The 23,385-nt window shown below is 49.2% G+C and overlaps 10 protein-coding genes across 10 annotated transcripts; 6 read left to right on the top strand and 4 right to left on the bottom strand.

Annotated features, from left to right (window-relative positions):
• Nucleotides 1–719: 719 nt before the first annotated feature.
• Nucleotides 720–1,535, top strand: L203_104706 (uncharacterized protein; the record flags this gene model as incomplete). Its single annotated transcript, XM_066214084.1, has 4 exons — nucleotides 720–965; nucleotides 1,026–1,223; nucleotides 1,291–1,389; nucleotides 1,443–1,535. The coding sequence occupies 4 exons, from the start codon at nucleotides 720–722 to the stop codon at nucleotides 1,533–1,535; spliced, it is 636 nt and encodes a 211-aa protein (XP_066070181.1).
• A 139-nt stretch (nucleotides 1,536–1,674) lies between these two features.
• Nucleotides 1,675–2,673, bottom strand: L203_104707 (uncharacterized protein; the record flags this gene model as incomplete). Its single annotated transcript, XM_066214085.1, has 7 exons — nucleotides 1,675–1,695; nucleotides 1,747–1,794; nucleotides 1,844–1,981; nucleotides 2,033–2,120; nucleotides 2,172–2,376; nucleotides 2,425–2,565; nucleotides 2,628–2,673. 7 exons carry the CDS (start codon nucleotides 2,671–2,673, stop codon nucleotides 1,675–1,677), a joined length of 687 nt encoding a protein of 228 aa, XP_066070182.1.
• Nucleotides 2,674–2,881: 208 nt separating this feature from the next.
• On the top strand, nucleotides 2,882–3,948 carry L203_104708 (uncharacterized protein; the record flags this gene model as incomplete). Its single annotated transcript, XM_066214086.1, has 2 exons — nucleotides 2,882–3,143; nucleotides 3,194–3,948. The coding sequence occupies 2 exons, from the start codon at nucleotides 2,882–2,884 to the stop codon at nucleotides 3,946–3,948; spliced, it is 1,017 nt and encodes a 338-aa protein (XP_066070183.1).
• Nucleotides 3,949–4,032: 84 nt separating this feature from the next.
• Nucleotides 4,033–4,879, bottom strand: L203_104709 (uncharacterized protein; the record flags this gene model as incomplete). Its single annotated transcript, XM_066214087.1, has 4 exons — nucleotides 4,033–4,470; nucleotides 4,559–4,757; nucleotides 4,806–4,814; nucleotides 4,866–4,879. 4 exons carry the CDS (start codon nucleotides 4,877–4,879, stop codon nucleotides 4,033–4,035), a joined length of 660 nt encoding a protein of 219 aa, XP_066070184.1.
• A 404-nt stretch (nucleotides 4,880–5,283) lies between these two features.
• Nucleotides 5,284–6,564, top strand: L203_104710 (uncharacterized protein; the record flags this gene model as incomplete). The annotated part of the gene is made up of 6 exons (XM_066214088.1): nucleotides 5,284–5,332; nucleotides 5,384–5,651; nucleotides 5,904–5,927; nucleotides 5,976–6,223; nucleotides 6,269–6,392; nucleotides 6,441–6,564. 6 exons carry the CDS (start codon nucleotides 5,284–5,286, stop codon nucleotides 6,562–6,564), a joined length of 837 nt encoding a protein of 278 aa, XP_066070185.1.
• A 2,196-nt stretch (nucleotides 6,565–8,760) lies between these two features.
• L203_104711 (uncharacterized protein) lies at nucleotides 8,761–9,535 on the top strand (the record flags this gene model as incomplete). Its single annotated transcript, XM_066214089.1, has 2 exons — nucleotides 8,761–8,908; nucleotides 8,973–9,535. 2 exons carry the CDS (start codon nucleotides 8,761–8,763, stop codon nucleotides 9,533–9,535), a joined length of 711 nt encoding a protein of 236 aa, XP_066070186.1.
• Nucleotides 9,536–10,020: 485 nt separating this feature from the next.
• Nucleotides 10,021–10,693, top strand: L203_104712 (uncharacterized protein; the record flags this gene model as incomplete). Its single annotated transcript, XM_066214090.1, has 2 exons — nucleotides 10,021–10,389; nucleotides 10,442–10,693. The coding sequence occupies 2 exons, from the start codon at nucleotides 10,021–10,023 to the stop codon at nucleotides 10,691–10,693; spliced, it is 621 nt and encodes a 206-aa protein (XP_066070187.1).
• Nucleotides 10,694–12,603: 1,910 nt separating this feature from the next.
• L203_104713 (uncharacterized protein) lies at nucleotides 12,604–14,528 on the bottom strand (the record flags this gene model as incomplete). The annotated part of the gene is made up of 6 exons (XM_066214091.1): nucleotides 12,604–12,616; nucleotides 12,674–12,788; nucleotides 12,849–13,049; nucleotides 13,240–13,346; nucleotides 13,445–14,435; nucleotides 14,483–14,528. The coding sequence occupies 6 exons, from the start codon at nucleotides 14,526–14,528 to the stop codon at nucleotides 12,604–12,606; spliced, it is 1,473 nt and encodes a 490-aa protein (XP_066070188.1).
• A 2,135-nt stretch (nucleotides 14,529–16,663) lies between these two features.
• Nucleotides 16,664–20,817, top strand: L203_104714 (uncharacterized protein; the record flags this gene model as incomplete). Its single annotated transcript, XM_066214092.1, has 8 exons — nucleotides 16,664–17,130; nucleotides 17,183–17,258; nucleotides 17,405–17,527; nucleotides 17,606–17,905; nucleotides 18,083–18,253; nucleotides 18,659–19,149; nucleotides 19,198–20,726; nucleotides 20,774–20,817. 8 exons carry the CDS (start codon nucleotides 16,664–16,666, stop codon nucleotides 20,815–20,817), a joined length of 3,201 nt encoding a protein of 1,066 aa, XP_066070189.1.
• A 658-nt stretch (nucleotides 20,818–21,475) lies between these two features.
• L203_104715 (uncharacterized protein) lies at nucleotides 21,476–23,087 on the bottom strand (the record flags this gene model as incomplete). Its single annotated transcript, XM_066214093.1, has 3 exons — nucleotides 21,476–21,990; nucleotides 22,045–22,627; nucleotides 22,683–23,087. The coding sequence occupies 3 exons, from the start codon at nucleotides 23,085–23,087 to the stop codon at nucleotides 21,476–21,478; spliced, it is 1,503 nt and encodes a 500-aa protein (XP_066070190.1).
• Nucleotides 23,088–23,385: the final 298 nt, after the last annotated feature.

Below are 23,385 nucleotides of genomic sequence, written 5' to 3' on the forward strand. Positions count from 1 at the left end.
TCTATGACTTTGATTCTTACGCATTTCGTTCTTCTATCCATTGCTTTTATATCAATCACATCGTTTTTTCCTTGTTCATAGGTTTCTTTTCTTTGAAAAACAAGAGGGTTTTTCACTTTTACAACGGTTGGTAGAAGCAAACAGCTTTTGTTTGACTCCTTCGTTTCTTGCACAACACATTCAAACATCTTCTCTTTCTTCACATCATAATTAAGATAAGTACACATGGATTCTGCTCACGACACGATGCATATAATTTCGGGACGAACGATTTTGTGCATTGGAAGAAAACACTCAGATACGTTTATATCAGTCGATGGTGAGATTATATATAAGAAACGTGTAACTTGAATAGACAAAGACAGCAATTCAGGTTCATTCTCTGAAAACCGTAAACAAGCACTTCCTTATACCTTGAATTTTACAATAGTCATTCAACCATCTCACTGTCAGAATCTTGGAATTATTGCATGGAATATAGCTAATAAATAGGAATGCAGCTCCGATTGCATTATTGTGACCTTTTGGTACAGAGCGTGGATATTAATTATTGGTAATATTCATGACATTATGTTGACGGCACTGATCACGGCAGTTTCAACAATGTTACCTTTCAAGAACCTCCTACGCCTTCCATCTTCACAGCCCGGACTATGAACAACAACTCTTTCCTTTTCTTAATATACGGCACTCAAACAAACGCTATCGCTTATCCACACATGGCTAACGTACAATTGACGGTCTACAACTGGGACAGCGGACCACATCCGTCCCATTTCCACGGACACGATTTCCAAGTGGTGCAGAAGGGTTTTGATGTGACGAGTGAAGAGCCAGGAATGAATCCGCCGCTAATAGAAAAGCAGAGGGATCCAATGAGGGATACAGTAACCATTCCGGGGACGGGTAAGGTGGTTTTGAGATGGAGAGCTGATCACCCTGGCGCATGGTTTTTCCATTGTCATGTACTTCCCTTTTCTTCTCTTAGCCACACAAGGTCATCACTGACCAAAAAGTTTGCACAGGTTGACTGGCATCTATCTTTAGGCCTTGTAGCCGTTTTCATCGAAGCGCCCGAAAGATTCCAAGAAATCACAATCATTCCACAAGCGATTTATGATCATTGCAAGTACTGGGGATTACCGACGTCTGGGAACGTGGTTGGTTTGAATGCGACAACAATCATGGATGGTCAACCCTCAGGTCCTTTTCCTCTTGTCATTGTATGTAAATTTTGGCTTGACATACAGCTGCCGCACGATTGACACAACTTGATTTGACATAATGTAGAGCTGGACCCCTCAGGCTCTCGGTTCTATCCTTATGTGCAACATAACGACTGTATTCGGAATGGCCACTGCCATCTGGTATAACCGGGAGACTCTGAACGTAAGGGATAAGGAGAAACAAATCAAAAGAATAATTGAGGTGAAACAGAGAAGAAGGGAACTGTGGAAGAAGATCATCAACCATTACTCACGATGCAACATGAGATGCCAGATAAGATAGACAAATCTAAAGAGGATGTAGGGTAACAGTAGAAACGAGATTCACGCTTGAAGAGTGGTCATTAACATTGATGTATGTGATTGCATACTGTGTTCATTCAAGACGTGTATAGCGTTGGCGTTCTCAGCATTTTTACAAAACTTTGGTAATAAAAACAGATTTGACTTATTTCAAAAACTTGGAAGCCTACAAAAATCAAAATCAGCATTAATATTGGGAAAACAAAGAGAAACTAACAACACCCATAAGGCTAGAAAGACCACCAGAATTGGATCCGCCTATCATCTACAAAACCATCAACATATCAAACTTGGTCAAACAACACACAACCTACACCAGAAACCTGATTTTTAATTAGCATTTTCATGACGACCTGACCAGCAGAAGTGACGGCATCTTGCTTGTTGCCCTGAACGTTGCCTCCAGATTGGTCAAAGAGCTTGGCAGCTTCAGACATTGCCATACCAATAATCTGCACACCTTTCATTAGCACCATGACTCAATAAAAGGGTAGGAAGCTCGCCTTGGATTGCATATCGCCACCGCCGCTTTGGTGGGCGGCGCCACTGGAACCAGAAGTAAAAGACTTGAGGGCTTGCATAGCCGCGGCGCTAAAGATTGTCAACACTCATTCTCAACTGCGAATCATGGCCTCAGCTCACGCTCCAAGAGAGCTAGATGTCATTCCGGCCACGTTGCCAGATCCGTACGCCTGCTGATGGTCTCTTTGAACTTTGTCTTCGTCGATATGGGTATCGTTCTTGTTCATATTACCGATAAAGGACATTGCCTGGTTGAAGAGGGAAGAGTTTTCGGATCCATTGGAATTGTGTTGGTTAGCCGCATGAACGGCGGCGTCGGTGTTGACTTGACTTGACTTTAGCAAGGCTAACGGTGACTTGAAATATGACTTACTGTTTGGGACACCAGGGTTGCCTACAGCGCCGCCTTGGCCATGCGGTCGATTGAATTCGGCCCCGCCAGTCTGACCAAAATTACTGTTGTCCTGGCCGTAAGAATTGCCGCCTTGCTGTTGGTGGTTTTGATTTCCGTTGACTGTTAACCCATGCCAATATTATAAGCTTGATTGGTCCGACATGAGGCAAGTGGCAACTCACAGGTTTGGTCGAATTGTTCAGAGGCAACTTTTTTGATATAATCCATAGTGAGTATTTGGACGATAATTTTAAGTGGAAAGAAATAGGAAAAGAACAAATGGAATAGAATATATCTATACAAAAGAAGATGGTGAGCACAGACCCATTGGTGACTAAGAGGGTTACGTCAGAGTCGCGTCGCGTGGATGCCTGTCCTTTTTTTCTTTTTTTTCTTTTTTTTTTTCTTTTCCCTTCAACTCTAATCAACATTGAAAATGCCTGTATTAGATAACTTTTCAACCCTTTCATCCGCCTTTCTGCCTCTCAACTCTACTATTCCATCAGCTCAAATCTTACAACTATCAGCATTCGTTCACCATCTCGCAACTACCCCTATACACCCAGTATACTTCCCTTATCTTCGTCTCAGTGCCATCCATGCTGCCAGGGTGACAATTGTATGGGCTGGAGTGACACGCGGTAGAAAGCAAAAGGTCGGGAGGCTTCAAGATCTGGCTGGATATCTGGTCATGGCATGTGAGCCAGCCTTACGTTACGGAACACTCAACTGATAAGATCAATAAAAGGGGGAGGAAGTACTCTTGTTGCGTTATTGCTTGGCCAACCTCCTTCTTGGCTCACATCGTCAGCCCTATGGGTCGTCTATCCTGTCGTTTACACCCTTCTTATTCCCACAGGCTTGTCTGCATATGTTGTCGACACATGCCCAGCATTATTACTCAACCTTATTGGCAGCTGCTCAGACGCAATGACGAGGGGAACAACCCTTGCTATGCTCCCAAGTCTGGTTGTCGTGAACCCATCTTTCCGACATGCTGGCCTATGGACTTTCTCGCTTCTAGGTGCACTCTCTGTCACCGGCGGTGGGCTTCTGGTAGGACTGTTTGGTTTGGCGGAAGACTCTTGGAAACTTGGAGTGCCAGGGCTGTTGAGAGGTGGAGTTTTGGGAACTCTAGATGCTTGGGCGGCCGCCCTGACCAGCATCATGTATCTGGCGCTCACAAGGCACTTCAAGGGAACCAGTCATCTTGCAGATATGTTCAACTTAATCATGCCAGAAGATATCAAAACAAGAGATACAACAGCTGCTGCTGATCCCCTACATGCAAGAGCCATTTGCATCTTATTTTTGGGTGGTCTTTTAATGATCCGGTCATTCATCATAGCATGTCGAGATCAAACAAGGGCTGTCTATTCGCCTCCACAAAAGAAGGCTGAAATTCTTCAAGAGGTAGAGGAGAAGGTGGTTAAATCACCCGCACAAGTACGGACAAATGGAACTCGGAAGCGGACGCCCAAAAAGAGCTCAAGAACTACTTGAGGGGTTAGTGTATCTGTGAGATAGAAGACATGTAGATTGGGCTTGTAAATTAACTTTTCGCTGGCAAAACCTGCTATATCATGATCACTCCTTAAACTTATGATTGCCATCATCCGTTGGTTGCTTTCGTTGAAGATTAACAAGACAAAGACTTGAATCACCCAATCTTGAGCCGAGAACTTCAATCATACTTTCACCAAGTGACCTACTCTTGGGTAGCGAGTCGTGCTTTTGATGCAAACATTCACCAGGACGGAGACATTGTTGACTATAACAATTCTCAATGCATATCAAGGCAGTGCTATCCAGACCTCTAGCGGTCAGCCATGACTCAATGCTATACGATATGTCCGTATACATGGCCGTAAAGGACATAAGTGCACCCAGGCAACAGGCTATCAGATAACACATTGTAAGCCATCTGTGCGGTAACAAGATGTTGCGATAGACAAATCTCACAGCTGCAGAGTTTCGATTCGCTGAACCCGGACCAATCTCCTTGGTAGCAGAGTCAAATCCGTCCTGACAACGCAGCATACTGGCCTCGGACAAGAGCTCATATCAGCTTCCAGATGATTGGTAGCACCCACAATCCAACACTACAACATACAAGAATCCTCTCGTTGTTCGCGCCTGCACCCACTCTCAGACATACACTCTGACGAATGATATCTTTACCCTCCCAGACCATAGCGACGACAGGCGTACCAGAGGTCATGTATTTGACAAGACCTCCGTAGAAGGGACGGGCAGCGAGGTCAGCGTAGTACTCCTTGGCGAGAGCAGGAGAATACGCCAGCGACTTGACTCTACCCTATGGATCAGAAAAAGTTCAAGCATAAAAGTCAGCAACATACGCCAAAAGTCTATAGTCACGCTCCTCGAAGCAAGAGATGATTAGTTTGCCAACGAGTTACTTGGGATAGTCCATTCTCAATCTGTTCAGTTGTACGTTGTACGTCAGAACTAACTACCCCAACTCTCACATATAAAAAAATAAAAAAATGCATCTTGCTTTTACTCTTCATTCTGCATTTTTCATCCATTTGTACGTCGAAGCCTCCACGCTACACCGTATCCAATGCAAAAAGCTGTCTTGTACGTATGAATCAACATGCACATCACCCTCGCCAGCACTGGAATCGTTGAAAGCTTGACAAAGGGTGCATCCGTTGTGAATGAAAAGTTGAAAGGGAGCAGCATTGTGATACTTGCTGCTGGCAAGACGATGAAAGGTGGATGCTAATCAAGGCTCCCGTTTGAGGAGACGTTTCTGCGCATAAGACGCAGCTCTTTTACAACGCTCTGCTCGTATCTAAACAAAACTGGACCAAGATGGTACAGTTTACGACGCTTGCTGCCATGGTGGGAATGCCAATGCTGGGTGAGCCAAACATCCTCCCGTACAAGTGTTGTAGTTGACCAATCATCCAAGTCATGGCAAATCTTCTCCAACCCAGTCGTAATGTCTCTGCTCCCAGCCCAACTTCCCACGTCAAGCGAACAGGAGATACTGGGCTTGTGGACGTTGTAAACGCTGTAGATCAATCGTCCGGCAGCAGCTGTTTCATTCATACTGTAGTCGTCACTTCCACCGTCACCGCTACCAATACAAACTCAAACGGCAACGAAACGCCCTCAGGAAGTGCTGCTTCGACTTGGAAATCTACAACAAACCCGCCTGAAAAAACGAGCGGTCCACTGTATGATTCTGACCCGCAGTCCGGTGGACCGTCTTGTTTAGACATCCAAACGAATGATGACGACGACTGGTTCACCACTTCTCTCTGCGCGCTCTTACGTTCTAACCCTGACAAAGTCAAAGACAGTTTCAAACTCGCCAAGGGGCCTTTGGACAGTGCGGAGAGTGCCACCTTCAGCGTCTACGGCTTGGATTCGAAGGATGGGAAGGCAAAACAGGTTCCTGTCAGTTATAAAGACGCCGCGGGTTCAAGTAACGACAACGGACCCAAAGCTTGGTAGGTTGATCTGCAACGTTCCAGGCTGTACACACTGACAGTAGACAGGTATGCCGGTGGTTTTAGGCAAGCTATCATATCCCTAGGCAAGAAAGACAAAGTAGACAAAAAAGACAAAAGAGACGAAAAAGACGACAAAGCAGATGACGGAAAAGGCGTCGTGAACGGTGAACTGTTCAAGAACGTGGAAAAAGCGGATAAGGAAAAAGTGGCAGAGGCTGGTCAATGGGGTCTCAAGTATCTTACCGGTATAGACGTAGTAAGGGAAGACGCCGACAAGGACGGCAAGGACTGGGGTATGTCTTCAAGCGAGTGGGAACTGCAGGCTGATAAGCGCGTAGACGACTGGATGGATAAGGCCTATCCCAATCCTGCCACTATCTTGACCAATGATAAACCCAAGGCGAAAGGTCTGGAGCCCAATAAGTACTATACTATCGCTTCTCGTACTATACAAGACAAGACGTAGGTGGTTTGAATCTCCAGTCAGTCGCTGACAGCTTATTCCAACAGCATCCAGCTTTGGAACACCACCGACCTGGTATCTTTGCCTAAACTCTACATCACAGTTCCTGCGGAAGACCTGAAAACGAGTACCCGGTACTTGTATCACTTGAAGGATTGGGCCAAATACTGATAGCGTGGGAGTTGGTATATTCCTGGTATAAGGGTGGCTACCAAAGCTTTCATGGCATGGTCAGTAGGGTGAAGGTGGGTACTCCTCGTCGATCTTTTGCGGAAAGAGATGGAGAGATGGGTGAAGGAGGTCGTTTAGCTTGTAGATTCAAGTATGAATCAGAGTAGTTGTCAAATTCGAATTCAAGTTGGTCGGCCGTCTTCATGAGTCATATGGCGCATGAAGAGTCTGAGGAGTCAATTGCCTATCAGGTCGACTTGCCCAGTAGACCACTTATCCATCTTGAGCTGCAGAATACTGTAGCCTGGCCAGGCGGTGCTGAACGTGACAGGGTCAGATACGCTGTACAGGACCTCTGTGGCCTTCTCAATGGCGTCGGCTTTATTGATGGTTCACATCTCAACCTAGCACAGGTTCCAGCCAGGCCAGAGTGAGGTGCTGCAAGCTTCTGGACACGGAAATTCCGATATGGCATGCTTCTCCTGGCTGTAGTAGACGATAGGAGACGTTTTATCTACATTCAGCACAGTGATTCGGCCAGAGCAAGCGACATGCGAGCACAGCAAGCCAAACGCCTACTCGCCAGGTGAGTACATGTTAGGTGATACAGGCCTACTATGTGATACCACAGTCATTGCTATGTTCCGTAGAGCACGTGGACAGGCTGATCTTGACGAGAGCCTAGTGGATTTGGTATCTGCATAACCCTCTGCAGACCATTTCAGCATACTGCTTATGCGTGGCGGCAACACCTTTATGACTTGCAAGCTGATGTGAGAAGACTTTTTTCAATACTCAAGCTGCAAAAGCCCGTGTGACGGTAGAACAAGCCTTTGGCATCCTCAAAGCACGAGTTGGCATCCTCCGTTCAGCCAATACGTGCATGTTCCTCGCCATGAACACCGCTTGCATTCTGCACAACTGTTTTTCAGGAACTGGAGGGCTGTTCTTGACGTGGACGACCTCCAAGACATCATGCATGAAGAGCGAGAGACGTGGATCGAACGTCTGCGTCATGAAGACTATTTTAAACAGTTTCCAGAGCAGTACAGGCGGCGAGAAGAGGTAGTCAGGGAAATGCAGAAGGTCGACGAACGTCGTTGGGCTCTGTAGGTGCTGCATTTTAGTCATTACTTACATGTATGTCTCTCTGCATTGCTTCTACTTGGTCCTTTGCCTTCGCTCAAGCCTCAGGACAGCTCATATTATCACCAGGAGCCCCTCAAGCCATGAGATCGCCAACCAACAGCCTTATCAGCTGTATGCGTCGCTCATCCTTCCTGTCTTCTTTCGCACTCACTTTCCATCCTTTCCTCTTGAAGCCGAAGCTTTTTGGCCTTGTATTCATTCTGAGCCCTCTGCATTTCTCATGCCTTCCTCCGTAGACACGTCATACCGAGGGCGTTTGTCTGTGAATCATTGGTATCAGCTTTCCTGTAGCCACAAGACCTGTCTCGTGCAGCAATGGCTCGCCCTGTGCCCTGTCACTAATGCTAGTCTGGCCTGTAGACCTTGCAAAACCCATCATGCATTTCGCTTAACTGAAGGAATGAGCGATATGTCAGTCCCAGGAATGCGCTTAAAGGGTTGATAATGGCTTGCCTTCCTCCTACAAACCTGTCGCGTCCTCTTGGTGGGGCAGAAGTTGCTTGCAAGCCATGTAGAGCATTGTTTGGATGCCTCAGCAGCTGAGCAGCCATCTAAGCCGGCTGCAAAGCGTTTCCAGTAGTTGGGAAGGCCTAACCAGTCGAGTAGAAGCTCGAAAGACGACTTTGAGTCGATTGTAGCGTCATTGTCCCAGTTCTTCCGTACGTCGAACCAAAATCGATGCCCCTGGGGGTCCAACGAGACAGTTACTCGTGTCCTGGCTGGCATTTAGGCCGGTCCTGGCTGAGCAGAAGCAGGAGGACCCATAGACGTGCCAGAAGCTTGAGAACGAGATGGGATTGAAGGAGCGGCAGATATCTCCGCAACGCGGTGTTATGGCGGCAGTCTAGAGCTACCGCTCGAGTTGCCTGACCAATCTGAGCTTGTTGATGCTTTCGGCATGTCTGTAGCTTATCTCTGAGAGAAGAAGTATAAATGTACAACAAGACGTTATAAACAAACAGGCAGAATTGACTACCTCCAATGACCTCCACCTCCACCTGGCCTGTATATTTAAACAAATAGAAAATTAACAATGGTATGGTACAAATGAGCGAACCCAATTCATCGCCCGATTCTTTGTTTTCAACGTCCACAGGCTCGTCTAGTCCTCTGAGGTTGGAAACCGCTCAGCGGACTTGTCCTCCCATACCTGGTCTGTATGTTTTTCCAGGACTCCTCCCGAGTGATGCAGCAGGTAAGCACCATGACGATATCATATGGAAATAAGTCATGCAGGCATTGACCACTTGAACCGGCAGGCAGAGCTCTGAAAGATATAGGAGACGCAGATGTGTTTTCTGGCGGGACGCGAGACCAAGCCATGCTATTTGAACCACCCTTTTCCAAACATGCTATACCATCCTTACCGCCGTATATCATGGCCCTGCTCTCGTCAATAGAAAAGGCAATCCAAGAAAGAGTCCCGAACCAAGTCTACAACTTGGTTTTCCGACAACATCTTGCTCGTCAAGTCATTCTCAATCTCTATGCCGCAGGACAAGGCATCACATCCCATGTCGACTTGCCAAATCGATATGCAGATGGCATCTTGGGGTGTTCTCTCATTGGTGGATGCACCATGCGGTTTGAGAAGGAACCTGCAGGGAATGAAGCAAGACAGGTGTATCAAGTCTACCTTGAGCCTCGGACGGTGTATATTCTCTCGGGAGAAGCGCGATGGGCTTGGAAGCATGAGATTGAGGCAAGACTCGAGGATAGGGTTGATGGTGAGGATGGGCTCGGCCATGAGAGGATACTGAGAGACTTGAGATTGAGCGTGACATTTCGATGGATGAAGCGAGGTGCGGACGTACTCTCATGACAAGTCCTACCCGTACGTCTCCCACCGCTCATCTCTGATCGACCATTTACCATCGTCCAGTTCCTTCACGTACATTTGGCAAGTTCACCAACCAAACGAGATCGAAAACAGCCGATAGGATTCATAAAGACACAAGATGGATTTACCGAAAAAGGATCTACTGGCCAATGCCTCATAGCGACAGCAGACCGTGAAACGACGTGTCGAATCTCGCCTACAGACATCCGTCAAACGTCGAAAGACAAGTCCAGTGGCAACTCTGCGTCATTGGTCGGACCTCATAGACCTCTTTGTCGCATTTCATGTCTCAAGTCTTGAAAGGATAGTCCTTTGTGAGAAGATTGGAATTTTACATGCTCGGTTGAAGGTGGCCTTGATTTCTCGTCTTTTGATTCATAAACATCGCCACTCGAATTCTACGTCTGTTTTCTATTCACCCAAGGCTATTTCTCTGCCCATTTATAATCAAACATCACCCATCATCAATGTCTTCAATAAATGAGCAATCCCTCATTGACGAATGGAAGAATGTATGTATGGAAATCGACGCGGCCACAGGTTTCGTACTTTGCAATTATGTCGAAAATTTTCCTGGTCGCAAAAGCATTGACATGTTATATTTCGCTTCGACTGTCGCCGACCGTATGAAAAAACAGTGTTCCATGAGGAAGTGTCCCGAAGTAGTGGAATCTTTGTCAAATATTAGCATTCAGGGCAGCCAGTTATCTCCAGGGGTGGAGAAAGCCGTCAACGAATTGACAGACGTGTTCGATAAGATTGATAAGTCTGAGAATGAGTTAAAGGAAAGGCTCTATGATTTACTTCACAATAGCGTCTCATACGCATTATCCAAGGTGAGTGGCTTGGCTCAGCTTGGGATCTGATTTTCTCAACACGGCTTTGTAGCCACCGCCAAGCCAAGCAGATGACGATCCACTTGACCCTGGAAGAGCCGCTGAAGCTTTTTCCATCTTGCTCAACCTTTCCCCCGCGCCCCCTCGCTCTTGCGATGACTTTAGGTGGAACTCTGGGTGGGACTCTAGCGCGCCTTCTGTCCCAGTTAGTTCTTTCCAAGGTAGTTCTTGCAAAGATAACTATTCCCCCCAAAATACTTCTATCTCCCAGGTATCGGGTCCGCCTTCTGTAACTGCTTATTAATGGTTACCACGTATGCATGTTATCCCAGCTTAACCCAAAGCCGCGAGGCCAGTCCACCCACACCACCCGAGTCTACCGCCGTCCATGTCAATCCTATTCAGCCCAATTCAGCCCAAACCACTATGAGCAACGCCAAAAGCTCAACACTTGTCCAGTCTACCCATTCCACAACCATACAACTCTTCCTGCTGGACACCTTGCAACTGACCCTCCACACGGAACCAAACAAATGCACCCCGTGTGTCCGGACACAATACCATTTGTTTATCTATTCCATCTCTGACCATGTTGCATTCAACTTTTTTTGCGTCGCTTCATCTTTACCATGTTGATATTCATTACCTTATCCAACAGGTGGATAGTCTAAAGAGCCAGCATACTGATTCCCGGCAGGTCCTGCTACTGAACCTGCCATACTGTCTTGCCCTGCCTATGGATCCCACCCAGTGACAGTGGCGGATTAGGACGAGTCCAATTCACTGAGACCTGGCACTTGGCTGGAGGTATATTGCCCACCCAACCACGACGTTGTCACCATCGCATCGTTTTCTCCCTTCACGCTGTCTTTCACCCAAGCTTATGGGCTGTACATTTGGTTGAGGGCGGTTTGGGCACTTTCCCAGCAAGCATTTTCCACTTTGTGTCCCTCGACTTTCTCCAGCCTCTCCGTTGGATATCGTATATACCCAACTCTCTCGACTGCTCTATGACATTTCCAAAGATGTCGCCAGAGATATATACCCATCATGGTGTATGCTGTCACGGCTGAAGAAATGTTTGCAAGGATGCGGTGCATTTGTTGACAACTTCTCAAGACAGTGGTACCATCCGGCAGCTTCATCGCTTGGTTTAAAGCAACCTTGGGCGGCTAGTGTTGTGCTTTTCACGACATGATGAACAGCAGAATCGTGGTTTGTCGTCACGATTGGAAGAGGCGGCATGCTCAATGCAGCGTCCAGTTGAGAAGGGGCATACGCAAAGAGCTGTTTGGGTTCAAGTGCTCGGCGCGATATCGGGCATCATGGAGAAGAGTTGGCATGCACCCTACCTTGTTGGGTAGTTTTACTGTCTGTATGGGAGGTTTGTTGCAGTGACTTGAAAAACTTGGCCATATTCAATCCCATACCATGGCTATCTTTGGCTAATATGGCGGCTTTTTTTTTTTCGCTGGGTTGTTGTCTCTATCGTTCGACCAATGGCTGCCGATGTCTGCTGCAAGGAGTGTCGAGGTCTCGTTGGGATGTAAGAGCGTTTCAGTCAACTACGGTGGTTATGTCAAAAGGTAGACGAGCTGGGAGAAAGGGCAGTTGACAGTTGAGCGATAAGTAAACGAATCGACTTGATAAATAGCCCCCTGGACGGTTGGCAGAGGTTTATTAAACTCTTTGGTAAATGTGTGCAAAGGTCGAGGGATGTCTGGCGGTTTGTACAGTTTAGGGTCGTCCTTTTGGCAACAGACTCGATGAATATGCTGTGGATTGGCAACTGCAATGTATAACTGTGAGTTCAACTGCTATGAGCGTAATTCACTTTGACAACATGATTGAAAGAGTCTTTTGCAAGGTATTAGACAACCTTTGGTATTTGTCAACCCTCTTTCAGCAAGAAAACATACGTCTCCAGTTACAATTATCATCTTGCATAGCTACATAAGTTACGTACAACCAAAAACACTGGAAAGAACTAAAGACACCCACACTCACTTAGCCCCCTTATCCGCTCAAGTCTTTTTGGGTTTCCTATTGGTACACTAGAAACCAAACCTGGACCTCAAGTCCACACTTGTAATCCAACTGCCATAGAAGCAAATTGTATTTCGCCCAGTTCGCATAGATTAAATACTTGCTCGATTTGAACAGCACATTGGTGTCGACTGTATGATATGCATCTTGACCATCACCGTAAGGATCCTAAATGTGAACTCTGTCAGAAAATGAGCAAAACAAACATCGCGAAGACAACACGCGAAAGAGAACATACTGTCTATCGCCTACACTCTTAATGAATGTATAATGCTGGTTTTTGTTGCATGATTTGACTGGTGAGTCGTGAGTAAGCGCAACGATTGAAGAGAAAGATGCTTTCTTTATCGACACTTTTGACATTGTCTGTCAGAAGGCAAATAACCACATGACTAGAGAGTGGATCTACTTACAGAATGTTTTCAGGTCGGACGGCATATCTCTCTTCGTCGTACTCGTCCCAGCAAGATACGTGAATGCTTGTTGACCTGCTGATTCAAAATCACTAGTCTTGAGTTTGTTTTTGAATATCAGTATTTCGTTATTGTGATAAAGGAATGAAGCGTTTGCTCTCTTCATAGTAAGTGCGACAGCCTCTGCAAGCCAACTTCCATCTTTAAGATGTCATTAGGCTTCGCCCGGGCCTCCTCTTTGCTCGCATAAGATCCGGTCTTAGCCATACCGTTAGAATACATTCTGGCTCTTATCTACCTGGCGTCGCTCAAGTCGCCTACCATATCAGATAGAAAGTACAAGGGCGCATTCACATGGGTGTTGGAGATGGCGCAGAGCACTGAGACGTACCAGTCAGCCCCAGTGTTGCATTTGTAGTCGACGCAATTCGCAACATGGTTCTTTCTATCAGGAATAGGGAGTCGTCTGTAGGTTTTGAATTGGACTTGGATGATGAACTGTCGGACTTTGATTTTGTTAATCGGAGCCAGATATGGTGTTTGTCAGTTTTGTCTCACAGTCGCTTGAAGACCCCTTTTGCCTGCTGGAGGCCTACGAGCCGGCTTCCGTTGTAAGGGTTGCTGATACAATAGAACCCGGACTTTTGTTGTTACCAGCGGCGTCGCCTGGGCTAGAAGCAGTAGCAGGTAGTGTTATTGTTGTGGTACTCGTTGTGGTCTTACTGCCATTTGGGCAATCGTCTCCTGTATTAGTAGGTCCTGTGGAAGATGGGTTGTTGCCGCCAGCAGTGCTGCCTGAGCCAGAAGCAGTAGCAGGTAGTGTTATTGTTGTGGTACTCGTTGTGGTCTTACTGCCATTTGGGCAATCGTCTCCTGTATTAGTAGGTCCTGTGGAAGATGGGTTGTTGCCGCCAGCAGTGCTGCCTGAGCCAGAAGCAGTAGCAGGTAGTGTTATTGTTGTGGTACTCGTTGTGGTCTTACTGCCATTTGGGCAATCGTCTCCTGTATTAGTAGGTCCTGTGGAAGATGGGTTGTTGCCGCCAGCGGTGCTGCCTGAGCCAGAAGCAGTAGTAGGTATTGTTGTCTTAGTGGTCGTTGCAGTATTACTGTCAGTGTTGTCATCTGGGCAATCGTCTTCTGTACCGGCAGTATGGTTAGGATCTGTGGGTCCTGTGGAAGATGGGTTGTTGCCGCCAGCGGTGCTGCCAGAGCCAGAAGCAGTAGCAGGTAGTGTTATTGTCGTCGTCGTCGTTACGATATTACCGCCAGCACTGCCACCTGGGCGATCGTTTCCTGTGGGAGATGGATTGTTACCAGCAGTGCCGCCTGAGCCTGAAGCAGTTGGAGGTATTGTTATCGTCGTCGTCGTCGTTACGATATTACCGCCAGCACTGCCACCTGGGCGATCGTTTCCTGTGGGAGATGGGTTGTTGCCGCCAGCGGTGCTGCCTGAGTTAGAAGTGGTAGCGTACTTTGTTATCCTCGTAGTGCTCGTTACGATAACAACCCCCCCTGAACCGGAATTAGGGGGAGTTGTAGTCTTGGTATCGTCTGGAACGAAAGTCGAAGGAGCTTTATTTCCAAAGACTGTTTTTGTCAGCGATCAGAAACACCGACTTGTTGTTTCTTCTTACCCAGTATCGGGAGCAGCAACACGAACAAGAATGACAGACGACGCATCGTGTGTGTGTATAGTTTAGATCGTTATACAGCTTCAAGCTGTACGATATTGGGTCTCGTCTACACTATTAATGAAAAGACACAGTCAAGTTGAAAATGGCCGTTAGCTGGCTTGTCTTAGGTCCAAAAGTCAGACACAAGCTTGGTCAGAAAGCATCAGAGTTCGCCAAGGGCCATTTATGCAAGGAAGCGCCCTTGCGACAGCCATCATCTTACCTGAAATGTTTTTGAAGCACCTTGATCATTGTAGGAGAGAGAGCTCCGTTGATTGCGACGAAATAGTTTCTGATCTGCAAGCCTTAGATACAAAGGTTCAGCCAGGTAACAGAAATTAGCCTTCCTTTCAACTCTCTTGCATGGTTTGAGGTTTCCTTTGGTTTCTTTCAGCTCATGCGTCCATAAAGAGGTTGAGAGCATTCTCGTAAATTGGTCTGGAATATATCAGTGGACTCATAACAAACATACATATGCGCAACCTTAAACAATTGCACTGGTGTTTCTGAAGAATGTGCCAGCAATGCAAGCGGATATCATTCATTGAGCCGTTTGCCTGTGGCGATGGCTGCTATAAGTTTTCAGTAAATGCTTTTCTTGGAATCAGCGCGGTATCTTTGAGAAGAAAAGGAGTTGTATAACGTACCATATAGCAAGGGAGTCAATCTGACAACATGTTTGAGCAAGACTTGCCTTTGCCTTCAACGAGTAACTTCCTGTTTCAATTTATCGAAAGTCTTGGACAAAGTAGTTTTAACATGGATTAGAGAGTTTTATAAAAGAAAAAGAAAAACTTGCTTAGGTATGTGGTGATATTGAATATTCCAGTCACGAAATATTGAGAAATTATCCCAGCGCGTTTTTAATTTCCAAATGCAAAATATTTAATTTTACTTTTATACATTCATTCCACCTCTTTACATGATAATGTTGCCGGTCAAACGCGTATCTACCGACTCTTTTGCTCAATCAAACGCCTCTACACTTTTCCATAGCTTGCGAGTTTTCAAAGTATGCGCCAAAGAACTTGGCTGGCTCACTACAGTCCTCGGTCCTCTCACAACTAGTAACAAGTGGCCGCAACACTGTAGCTTCCAGAAACCCGGTAGATTTTCTCAGTCGATGACAGATGCCAGATGAGAGCCATGCCATATATTGAAAGAATCCTGTGACGATTAGGGACAAGATCAAACAAAGTCAAAATCAGCTCATTCACAGCCGACTTGTGGCCTTAATGGCTTTTCTCTCAAAGCACAAGGAAATCGGTCATCATCGCTACATCAAAAGCAACATACTACTTGCCTCTGCCATCTTTAGTCTCAGAACCCAGAACGAGTCGTTTTCAACGACAGCTCGATTGAGTCTAAAGGCTGGAAGCATAAATATGCCATTCATCCAGCAAGCCTAACACACAATCCTGCTCGTGTACAACCGACCGGCCAGAACGAGACAAAGTGCCTGAAGGCATGAGGAGGAAATGGGCAGAGTTCCAGGTCTCCGACCCTGTGCTTTGGAGTCGATACCAAGATGCATGGAGAAAAGATTTTGGCCGAAAGATTGAGCGAATATGTCAAAGAACCTGCAACGGACGGCATCAAGCTCTATATTATGAGTGGCAATGCTACATGCTATAACAGTAGGATTTAAAACGACTTGAGGGGCAATTTTATGATTTTGAGGTTGGACCGCCCATCTTCCTTAGACAATTTTCACACCATCATAGCTGCTTAAAATGCTCTCAAATGCAATATCCGACATCTTGAGAAGGCAACAGCAATAATTGGACAGCGACATGAGCTAATCTTTGTAGCATTAGAGGAATTCAAGCAGGCGACCATCGATAGGACGAGAGATTCACCATTTGGTCCGAAGGGACCGATTGTAACAGTGAGGGGCATGCATGTTTAGTACTAGATCACGGTCGAGCTTCTCAGGACTACTAACGCATGATGTGGTAGCACGAGGTACTATGAATGATGAGCAATCTTGTAAACTAGAATACATTACGGTATCAAAGAATGAATATGTATTCTACCAATAAAAAGTAAAAATATGAACGGAGTCAAATGGGTGATGGACGCGACGCGTCGAAATAAATAATAATAATTTTATTTCAACGCCTAATACAAAGTCAAATTCCAATGGCAAGCCTTGAGAATCTTTTCAACTCTCCTCCAAACTCTCCTCGTTTTGATGACAATCTACCATCTCCAAGTACCCCTCTGGTTCTCCGAGAGAATGACAACCCCTTGTTCTTTTCCCCAGGCCCTTCGCTCTATGGGTCACCCACGCACCTTCACACTGGTTCAGCTATCCATAAACAGAAAAACAGTGGCAGAAGACCGGTCGACCTTGCAGAAGGTTTGGAAGTACAAGGTAGAGACGAAGAGCGAAGGAATACACGAAACTCGCTTGTAGCGGACGCCAGAGCTTCTACTCTACCCATGAACTCTGCAGAATTATCGGACGTGAACCATGCTGGCCGCGGAGTATCTTTCGGCCTATCTGTTGATCCCCTGGCTGGTATAAATCAGCCGGGCGATACGATAGAAGACGGAGAACAGGAAGAAAGGAAAAAGAGGACCATTGCCAAGGTTGATCCTGATCGGTAGGCTTGCATTATCTGTACATGAACGATGGTTATGCTAAACTATGGACAGCATCCTAGGAGATAAAGGTTTTCCAGCATTGTGTAGAGCCGCAAAAAAGTTTAAAAGCAAAGGCAAGGGAAGAGAGGTGTGTGGCGAATATCATTTCTTGCAATAGATGCTGATCTGGATTAATGTTGTTTATATGCCCATCTTCACGTTCATCGTATCGGCCATCCTGTTTATGACCAATGTCCAATACCCACCGACGACCATTTTCTTCTCTGCTGCCAGGCTGAGGACCTCAGAAATCTGCTCAATCTGTATCAGATGTGGGCTCATGGAATGTTTCCAAAAGGGGATTTTGCGCATACCATAAATCGAACCGAGGCCGTATGCCGGTCGAGAAGGATGGAGGTGCGTCTGTTGTTTTGCCATGGCAGCAACTCCATATGTGATGTTGTGGTAACCTGATTAAGCTGACGCAAAATACAGTCTGCCATATCGGGACTTAGAGATGCATTCTACCCCAGAGCTGACAACAATCCACACTCTCTAGATGGATTCTCCGCAACGCCTCGTTCTGGCCTTTCTCCAGTTCACAGTTCACCTGCCTCTGTGGCCCGCGATTCTCAGCAAGCGACAAACGACCATGGACCCTTTACGGTTTTACAAGAACCAGCAGAGACGACGCAGGAGCCATTGTTTGAAGAACCAGACTGGGATGAAATCGTTGCTATGGAGGCACAGCAGGAGATGGAGAGTGCTGAGACAGAGGGCGAGTATAGAGGGTTGGTTGGTTGATTTCTATGCAAAATCCGCTGTCTGTAACGCACTCCCTGCGTCATTGTGTGTGCCAGACAGAAGAGTGCCACATTGTTCCGGCGTCGCATATAAAATTAGGTAATTACCTAATCTTCCGTTTTCTGTCGTCGTACTCTTTCATCATCTCTGCTAAAGATGTTTTCGCAGCTTTCTTTTCTCCCTCAACACCAAAACAACGCACACCGACAGCATTCGCCTTCGTCCTCACCCTCACCCCGCGTTCTCGCCACTGACTCTCTCAACGATTACGACAAAAGAAGCGCAAATTCGTTCTCATCAGAAAGCATCCCGGAGGAAGACGAGGAGCAGGACAGCAAGGTGGGTCATCTTCTTTGCTTCGTTTGTCAGGCTCCGCCAAGGTTCTGGACGGCCAGCATGCAAGCAAGGCTGTTAACGTTCGACCTCCTTTCATGCCTCCTCTGAGAGAACCTGGTTCACCAGTGGAAGGCATTGCTCGCCCGATACCGCCGTCGCGGCTCTACTCATCCCATCTCGTATACACACTGTCATTGCTGTTGGTCATGCGCTGATATGTCTCCCTCTATCTATCCTCTTGTGGACACTATCTTGCGTTATTACCCACTTTCCACTTCGTGGTGTCCTGAAACCAAACGACCATTTCACACAATGCCAATGCCGAATTCGTACATGTATTCACCTGCTTTGCAATCGCCATCCCGCTTCACGCTGCCTGAAATATATCCACAGTCTCAGACTCAACAGATCTGCTCGCCGGTGCCAGTCTTGCACAACTACAACTCGTTGCCCGCACTTGCCTCGCCGGGCTTTGGTTCAAGCCTTCCGCCGAGCAGACGTGGCTCTGCAGACCATCTCAAACTTTCCCGCTCTCAGTCTCTGTCCCGAGCCTCGATGTCTGGCAAGGAGAACAGTTTTGGGGACACTTTGGCCCCTTCGCCCATCAATGTCCGCCAACGCACCTCCTCTTCGCCTCGGCTTCCCAAGTTATCAGCTCTCTCGCCGTTGCAAGCGTTTTCTCCGCTCGAGTCGACCAGGCGAATCTCTGAGACGGCTGCGCCCTTGTCTTCGTCTCTGCAAAGGGCTGGTAGTCTCACAAGAGGCCTGAGCCAGAGAGAGAGTATGATTGCAAACGCGAAAAGTTGGACTGGGGAAGATAAGGAAGATGAAAGGACTGGATTGTTTTCCAAACTGACCTTGGTCAAGGCACCGACACAAGAGAATAACAAGGACAGGAGGTAAATTTTTACAACTATGGAGTGATCTGGAAGCTCATAAACGCCTAGACACATCCGATCTAAATCGCAATCGTCTCTTGTTCCGTTCAACGCATTCGCTTCCTCCTTCACTGCGCCCGCTACCTCTGCCAGAGGTCCTCGTCGCTCTTTCGCAGCGTCTTCGTTTGGGGCGAGCCCCAATACTCAGACGATGCCCCTTCCGTCCCCTTGTGGCCCGGCACAGAATGATTCTTTACACAGAGTTCACTCTAGACTAGAGGAAGGTGACAACATTCAGAGCCGGTACCTTTCTCCAGACGAAGTTTTTACTCTTGCACAATCGATCAGCTCTCCTGTGACTGCTGCTTCTGATGAGGGTTTGAAGCGTCGAAAATCTGCCTCCTCTCTTCCTCGCCGCTCAGCTTTGCCTGACTCGCCCGAAAAGGTAATTGCTGAACTTGAGCCTGTCGAATACGTCCAAATGGAGGAGGATGTTCTTCTTCCTTTTGTCGATCGCGCCGTCGACGTGCATGACCTTTTACACAGTTCTGTCAACGCTAAGCTTTTTTCTCTGCTCCATGCGGCTTTTCCAAAGGGTCCTGCTCGACCCAACTGGAAGCAACTTAATCCAGAGCAGTGGAGATGGGAAGAGTTTGTGAAACATCTTACAGAAACCGATAGGGCTGATATGGATGATTATGACTGGACGTTTAAAGCTAGGCAAGCTGTGAGAGTAAGAAACGTTTCACTATGGGAAAAACTGGGCGTCTGTTTAGGGTGTGATGAGGACCTCCTCAACGCGGGATCTGAGGATGACAGTCCTCCTTCCTGGGGGGGACTTGGCCTTGGTGAAGAAGGAGAATACGACCCTTCTGCCAATCGTGTGCTCATTGCTGGACTTGAGCCCAAGGATGAGGAAGAAGCTGAAGCTCGATTAAAAGAAGAATTTGGAGAGATTGTTGAAGATGAAGAAGGTCAAGCTCAAGCTGGGATGGGTGCTCTCCTCGAGCTGGGGAGCATGGCCACTATTGGAGAGAATGAAGAGGAGGGATATAAAGTCCAAACGAGCCAGACTCCTGCCCAGAGGGCAGGTAACAAGGCCAATATTGATCCTCTCTTGTCCCAAACGTGTGATTCTTCCCCTCAACATGCCGATCTACACAGCTCTCCCCGCCCTTTTACGTCTCCCAACTCTCCGACCCACGCTCAAACGGCCATTCCCGAATTCCGGTCGCCGCGCAAGAGTTTTGTGGGTCTTCAGATCCGTACCGCTCCGTCACGTCCACTGTATCTTCCTTTGATGCGTTCTCCGTCGGTTGTTCAAACTCCCACGACGCAGAATCCCCTACCGATATATGATCGTGGGCCCGGCTCGCCGCTGTTTCCTTCCAGTTTTTCCCATCTTTCACGTGAGCCTAATCTTGGGCGTCGTGCAAGTGTCGCTGTCGGCGAGATGGTCAACTGGAAGGGAGATGCGCAAATCAAGGACGAGCTTCATCGCTGGAGAAAAGAGATGAGGGGAGGGAGTGGTTATCCGGCTGGCGTTGGCGAATTGAGAAGCTTGCGAAGGAAACCGAGTGGAGCGGGCTTGAGTGAAAGTACGTTTGGGTGTATCCTGCCATGAGCGGTGATTGATGTTTTGCAGGCGCCATAACCTTTGCCAGCGAAAGCGACTGGAGCGGGCACTGATGTGTTGTTGCGCATAGCGCACCGGGGCACTTGACCTTTGGGAGTGGTTGCGCTGTCGTTCCTGGTGTTCCGATGCCATCTCGGATGGCATCGCTTGAGAATGGGCTCCGCCACAACCTCCACTGAAGAACCGTATGGATGAGTATAAAACGTAAAAAATGATTTCTAAATACATGTAGACTGTTGTTTTACAAGCCGAATGGATAAGCAAAAAAAGAGAAAAGGTGGATTGGATAAGTGGATGTTTTGTTGATATATCTAGTAGGGTATCTGATCTTTGGAATTCTGTGAATTGGCATTGGATGTAATGTGTAAATCTATCGGTGTCGTGGAGTGTCGCGAATAGTCGCGAACAGTTGCGCACAGTCGCAAACGGTCGCGAACAGCCACAAACCATCGACGATACTGGCGTTTCATCGACGTTCACACCGACAAGATTCAGTGTTGCATGGCACACATTACAACTCTATAAGAACCTATAAAGAACCCATTGTCCCCTACAGTCTCGAACCCGGAACGCCACGCAGGTGAATAAGAATTATGAGACAAAAGCCCGTGGATACGACGAATTGACAACTTGACATGCGAATAGATACAAGAGCAGTTCCGCTGCTCGGCGATGGCGGCACCGCCCCCATGGACCCACGCCGCCCGGCCACTAGCCCAGCACATTCACGGCGTCGTACGCCACATCCTCTCCCATCGCACGCCCGCCGCGGTGTTCTCCCTCCCTCGCGTCGCCGAGAGGGACATGCCACTCGCCAACGGAGTCCCGCCGCTCGCCGTCCAGTGGATACGGGCTCGCATGGCACCCCGCGCCGAGACAGTCCGCCGGCTGGCCCGGCAGCATGTGCGACACCGGCCAGTCTGGCGGGAACGCGGGCGGCGGGTACGGCGAGGCGGCCACCGGATACGGCCCGGCGCCGTGCAGCGTGAACGTGTGCGGCAGCGGCGCGGAGGCGGGGGCGTGCACGTGCGCGTGCGGCGTGAAATGGGTGTTCAGCGGCGAGGGCCGGACCGGACTCGCCTTGGTGGCGGGCATGCCGAGACCGATGAGACCGATCTGGCGCAGCAGGTCGGCCGGGCTACCGTCGTCAGCGCTCGCCGCACGTGTCGCACTCACGCAGACGCCCGCCGGTGGTCTGGGTCGAACCCGTCCGGCACATCCAGCCACTGCTCGTTCCCGACATCGAGCTCATCCCCCGTGTCCGTCTCGACCGTCCCGACCGACGCGAGGCTGCCGAGCCGTCCGCGGTCCTGCATCGTCGTGAACAGCGCGCCCTGCGGCGGCAGCGACGGCTCTGCCGGCAGCGAGCCAAACGAGAACGACGGGTTCGGCAGCGGCGAGGGAGAGAGGAAGCCGTCGCGCGCGAGGGGCCAGCCGACAAACTGCAGCACCTCGTCGTCGCCAATCGTCCCGAGCTCTCTCGCGCCGCGCCCGACGCCCGCCTGGTGCTGGTTCGAGACGACCCGCGGCGGCGTGAACGGCCCGCTCGACAGCAGCTGCGTGCGCTGCGTCTGCCCCGTCGGCGGCGCCGAGCTGGGCCCCGGGGCCAGGTTGGGCACCGACGGGCGGCGCGCGTTGCGGAGCGCCGCCATGTGCAGCGCCGACGGCACCGCCCGCGTCGCCGGCGACGTCTGGCCGCCGGACGCCGGGTACGGGATGCTGCCGCGCCGCGCCGCCTCGTCGTTGGCGATGCTGGCCCGCCGCGCGAGCCCGTAGCCCGCCGCGTCGGACGTCGGCGCCCCTAACCCCCCGGCCTGCTGCTCCTCCGCCTCCTTCCGCGCGAGCCCCTTCATCTTGGCCCGCCTACGGCCAGTCAGCACGACCCACACACATCGACCCACCGGTTCTGGAACCAGACCTGCACATTGCGCTTCGTCATGCCGAGCTGCGCCGCGAGTCGCTCGCGCAGCTCGTTGTCCGGCTTCGGATGCAGCTCGTACCAAAACTCCAGCACCTTGAGCTGCTCCGGCGTCGTCCGCCGCCGGTGCTTCACCTGCGCGCCCGCGGCACCCATAGGACCCACGTCGAGCAGTTCTGTCCGGACATCGGCGAGGTCCGTCGGTGGCAGCCAGCTGGGCGCGGCCGCGCCATAGTCGTAGCCCGGCGCAGCATACGGGTCGGGAAACGGCGGTGGCGGATAGCCCCCGGCGACGAACGGGGGCGGCGGCAGGGGCCGCTGTCCGGGCTCGGGGGCGAGGTGGGAGGTCGTGGCGGAGGTCGTGGCGGACATGTCCGCTGGGGCGAGGGTGTGGGAGGTGTCCATGGTGGGAGGATGGCACGGCGCTAGTGTCGGGCGGGGGGTTTGGAGTGTCGGTGTCGGTGTCGGTGCAGGTGTCGGGCGCAAGGCGCAGGGGCGTTCGGGATCCTTTCGTGGTGGGCCTGGACCGGGGCGGTGGGTGGTGGGCGGGGGGTAGCGAAGCGGTTGGCGGTTGCGTGTGAAAGTTTATTTTTTAGTGCGAGGTGGGTGGTGAACGATGAAAAGTGGAATCGGATTCTTTGTGGCGTCCTGTTTCAGGGTGTGGAGGTGGAGGCGAGGGGGCCTATTGGGGATAGGCGGGGGT

This window comes from Cryptococcus depauperatus, chromosome 5 (genome assembly GCF_001720195.1).
Source record: "Cryptococcus depauperatus CBS 7841 chromosome 5, complete sequence".
Lineage (NCBI taxonomy): Eukaryota > Fungi > Basidiomycota > Tremellomycetes > Tremellales > Cryptococcaceae > Cryptococcus > Cryptococcus depauperatus.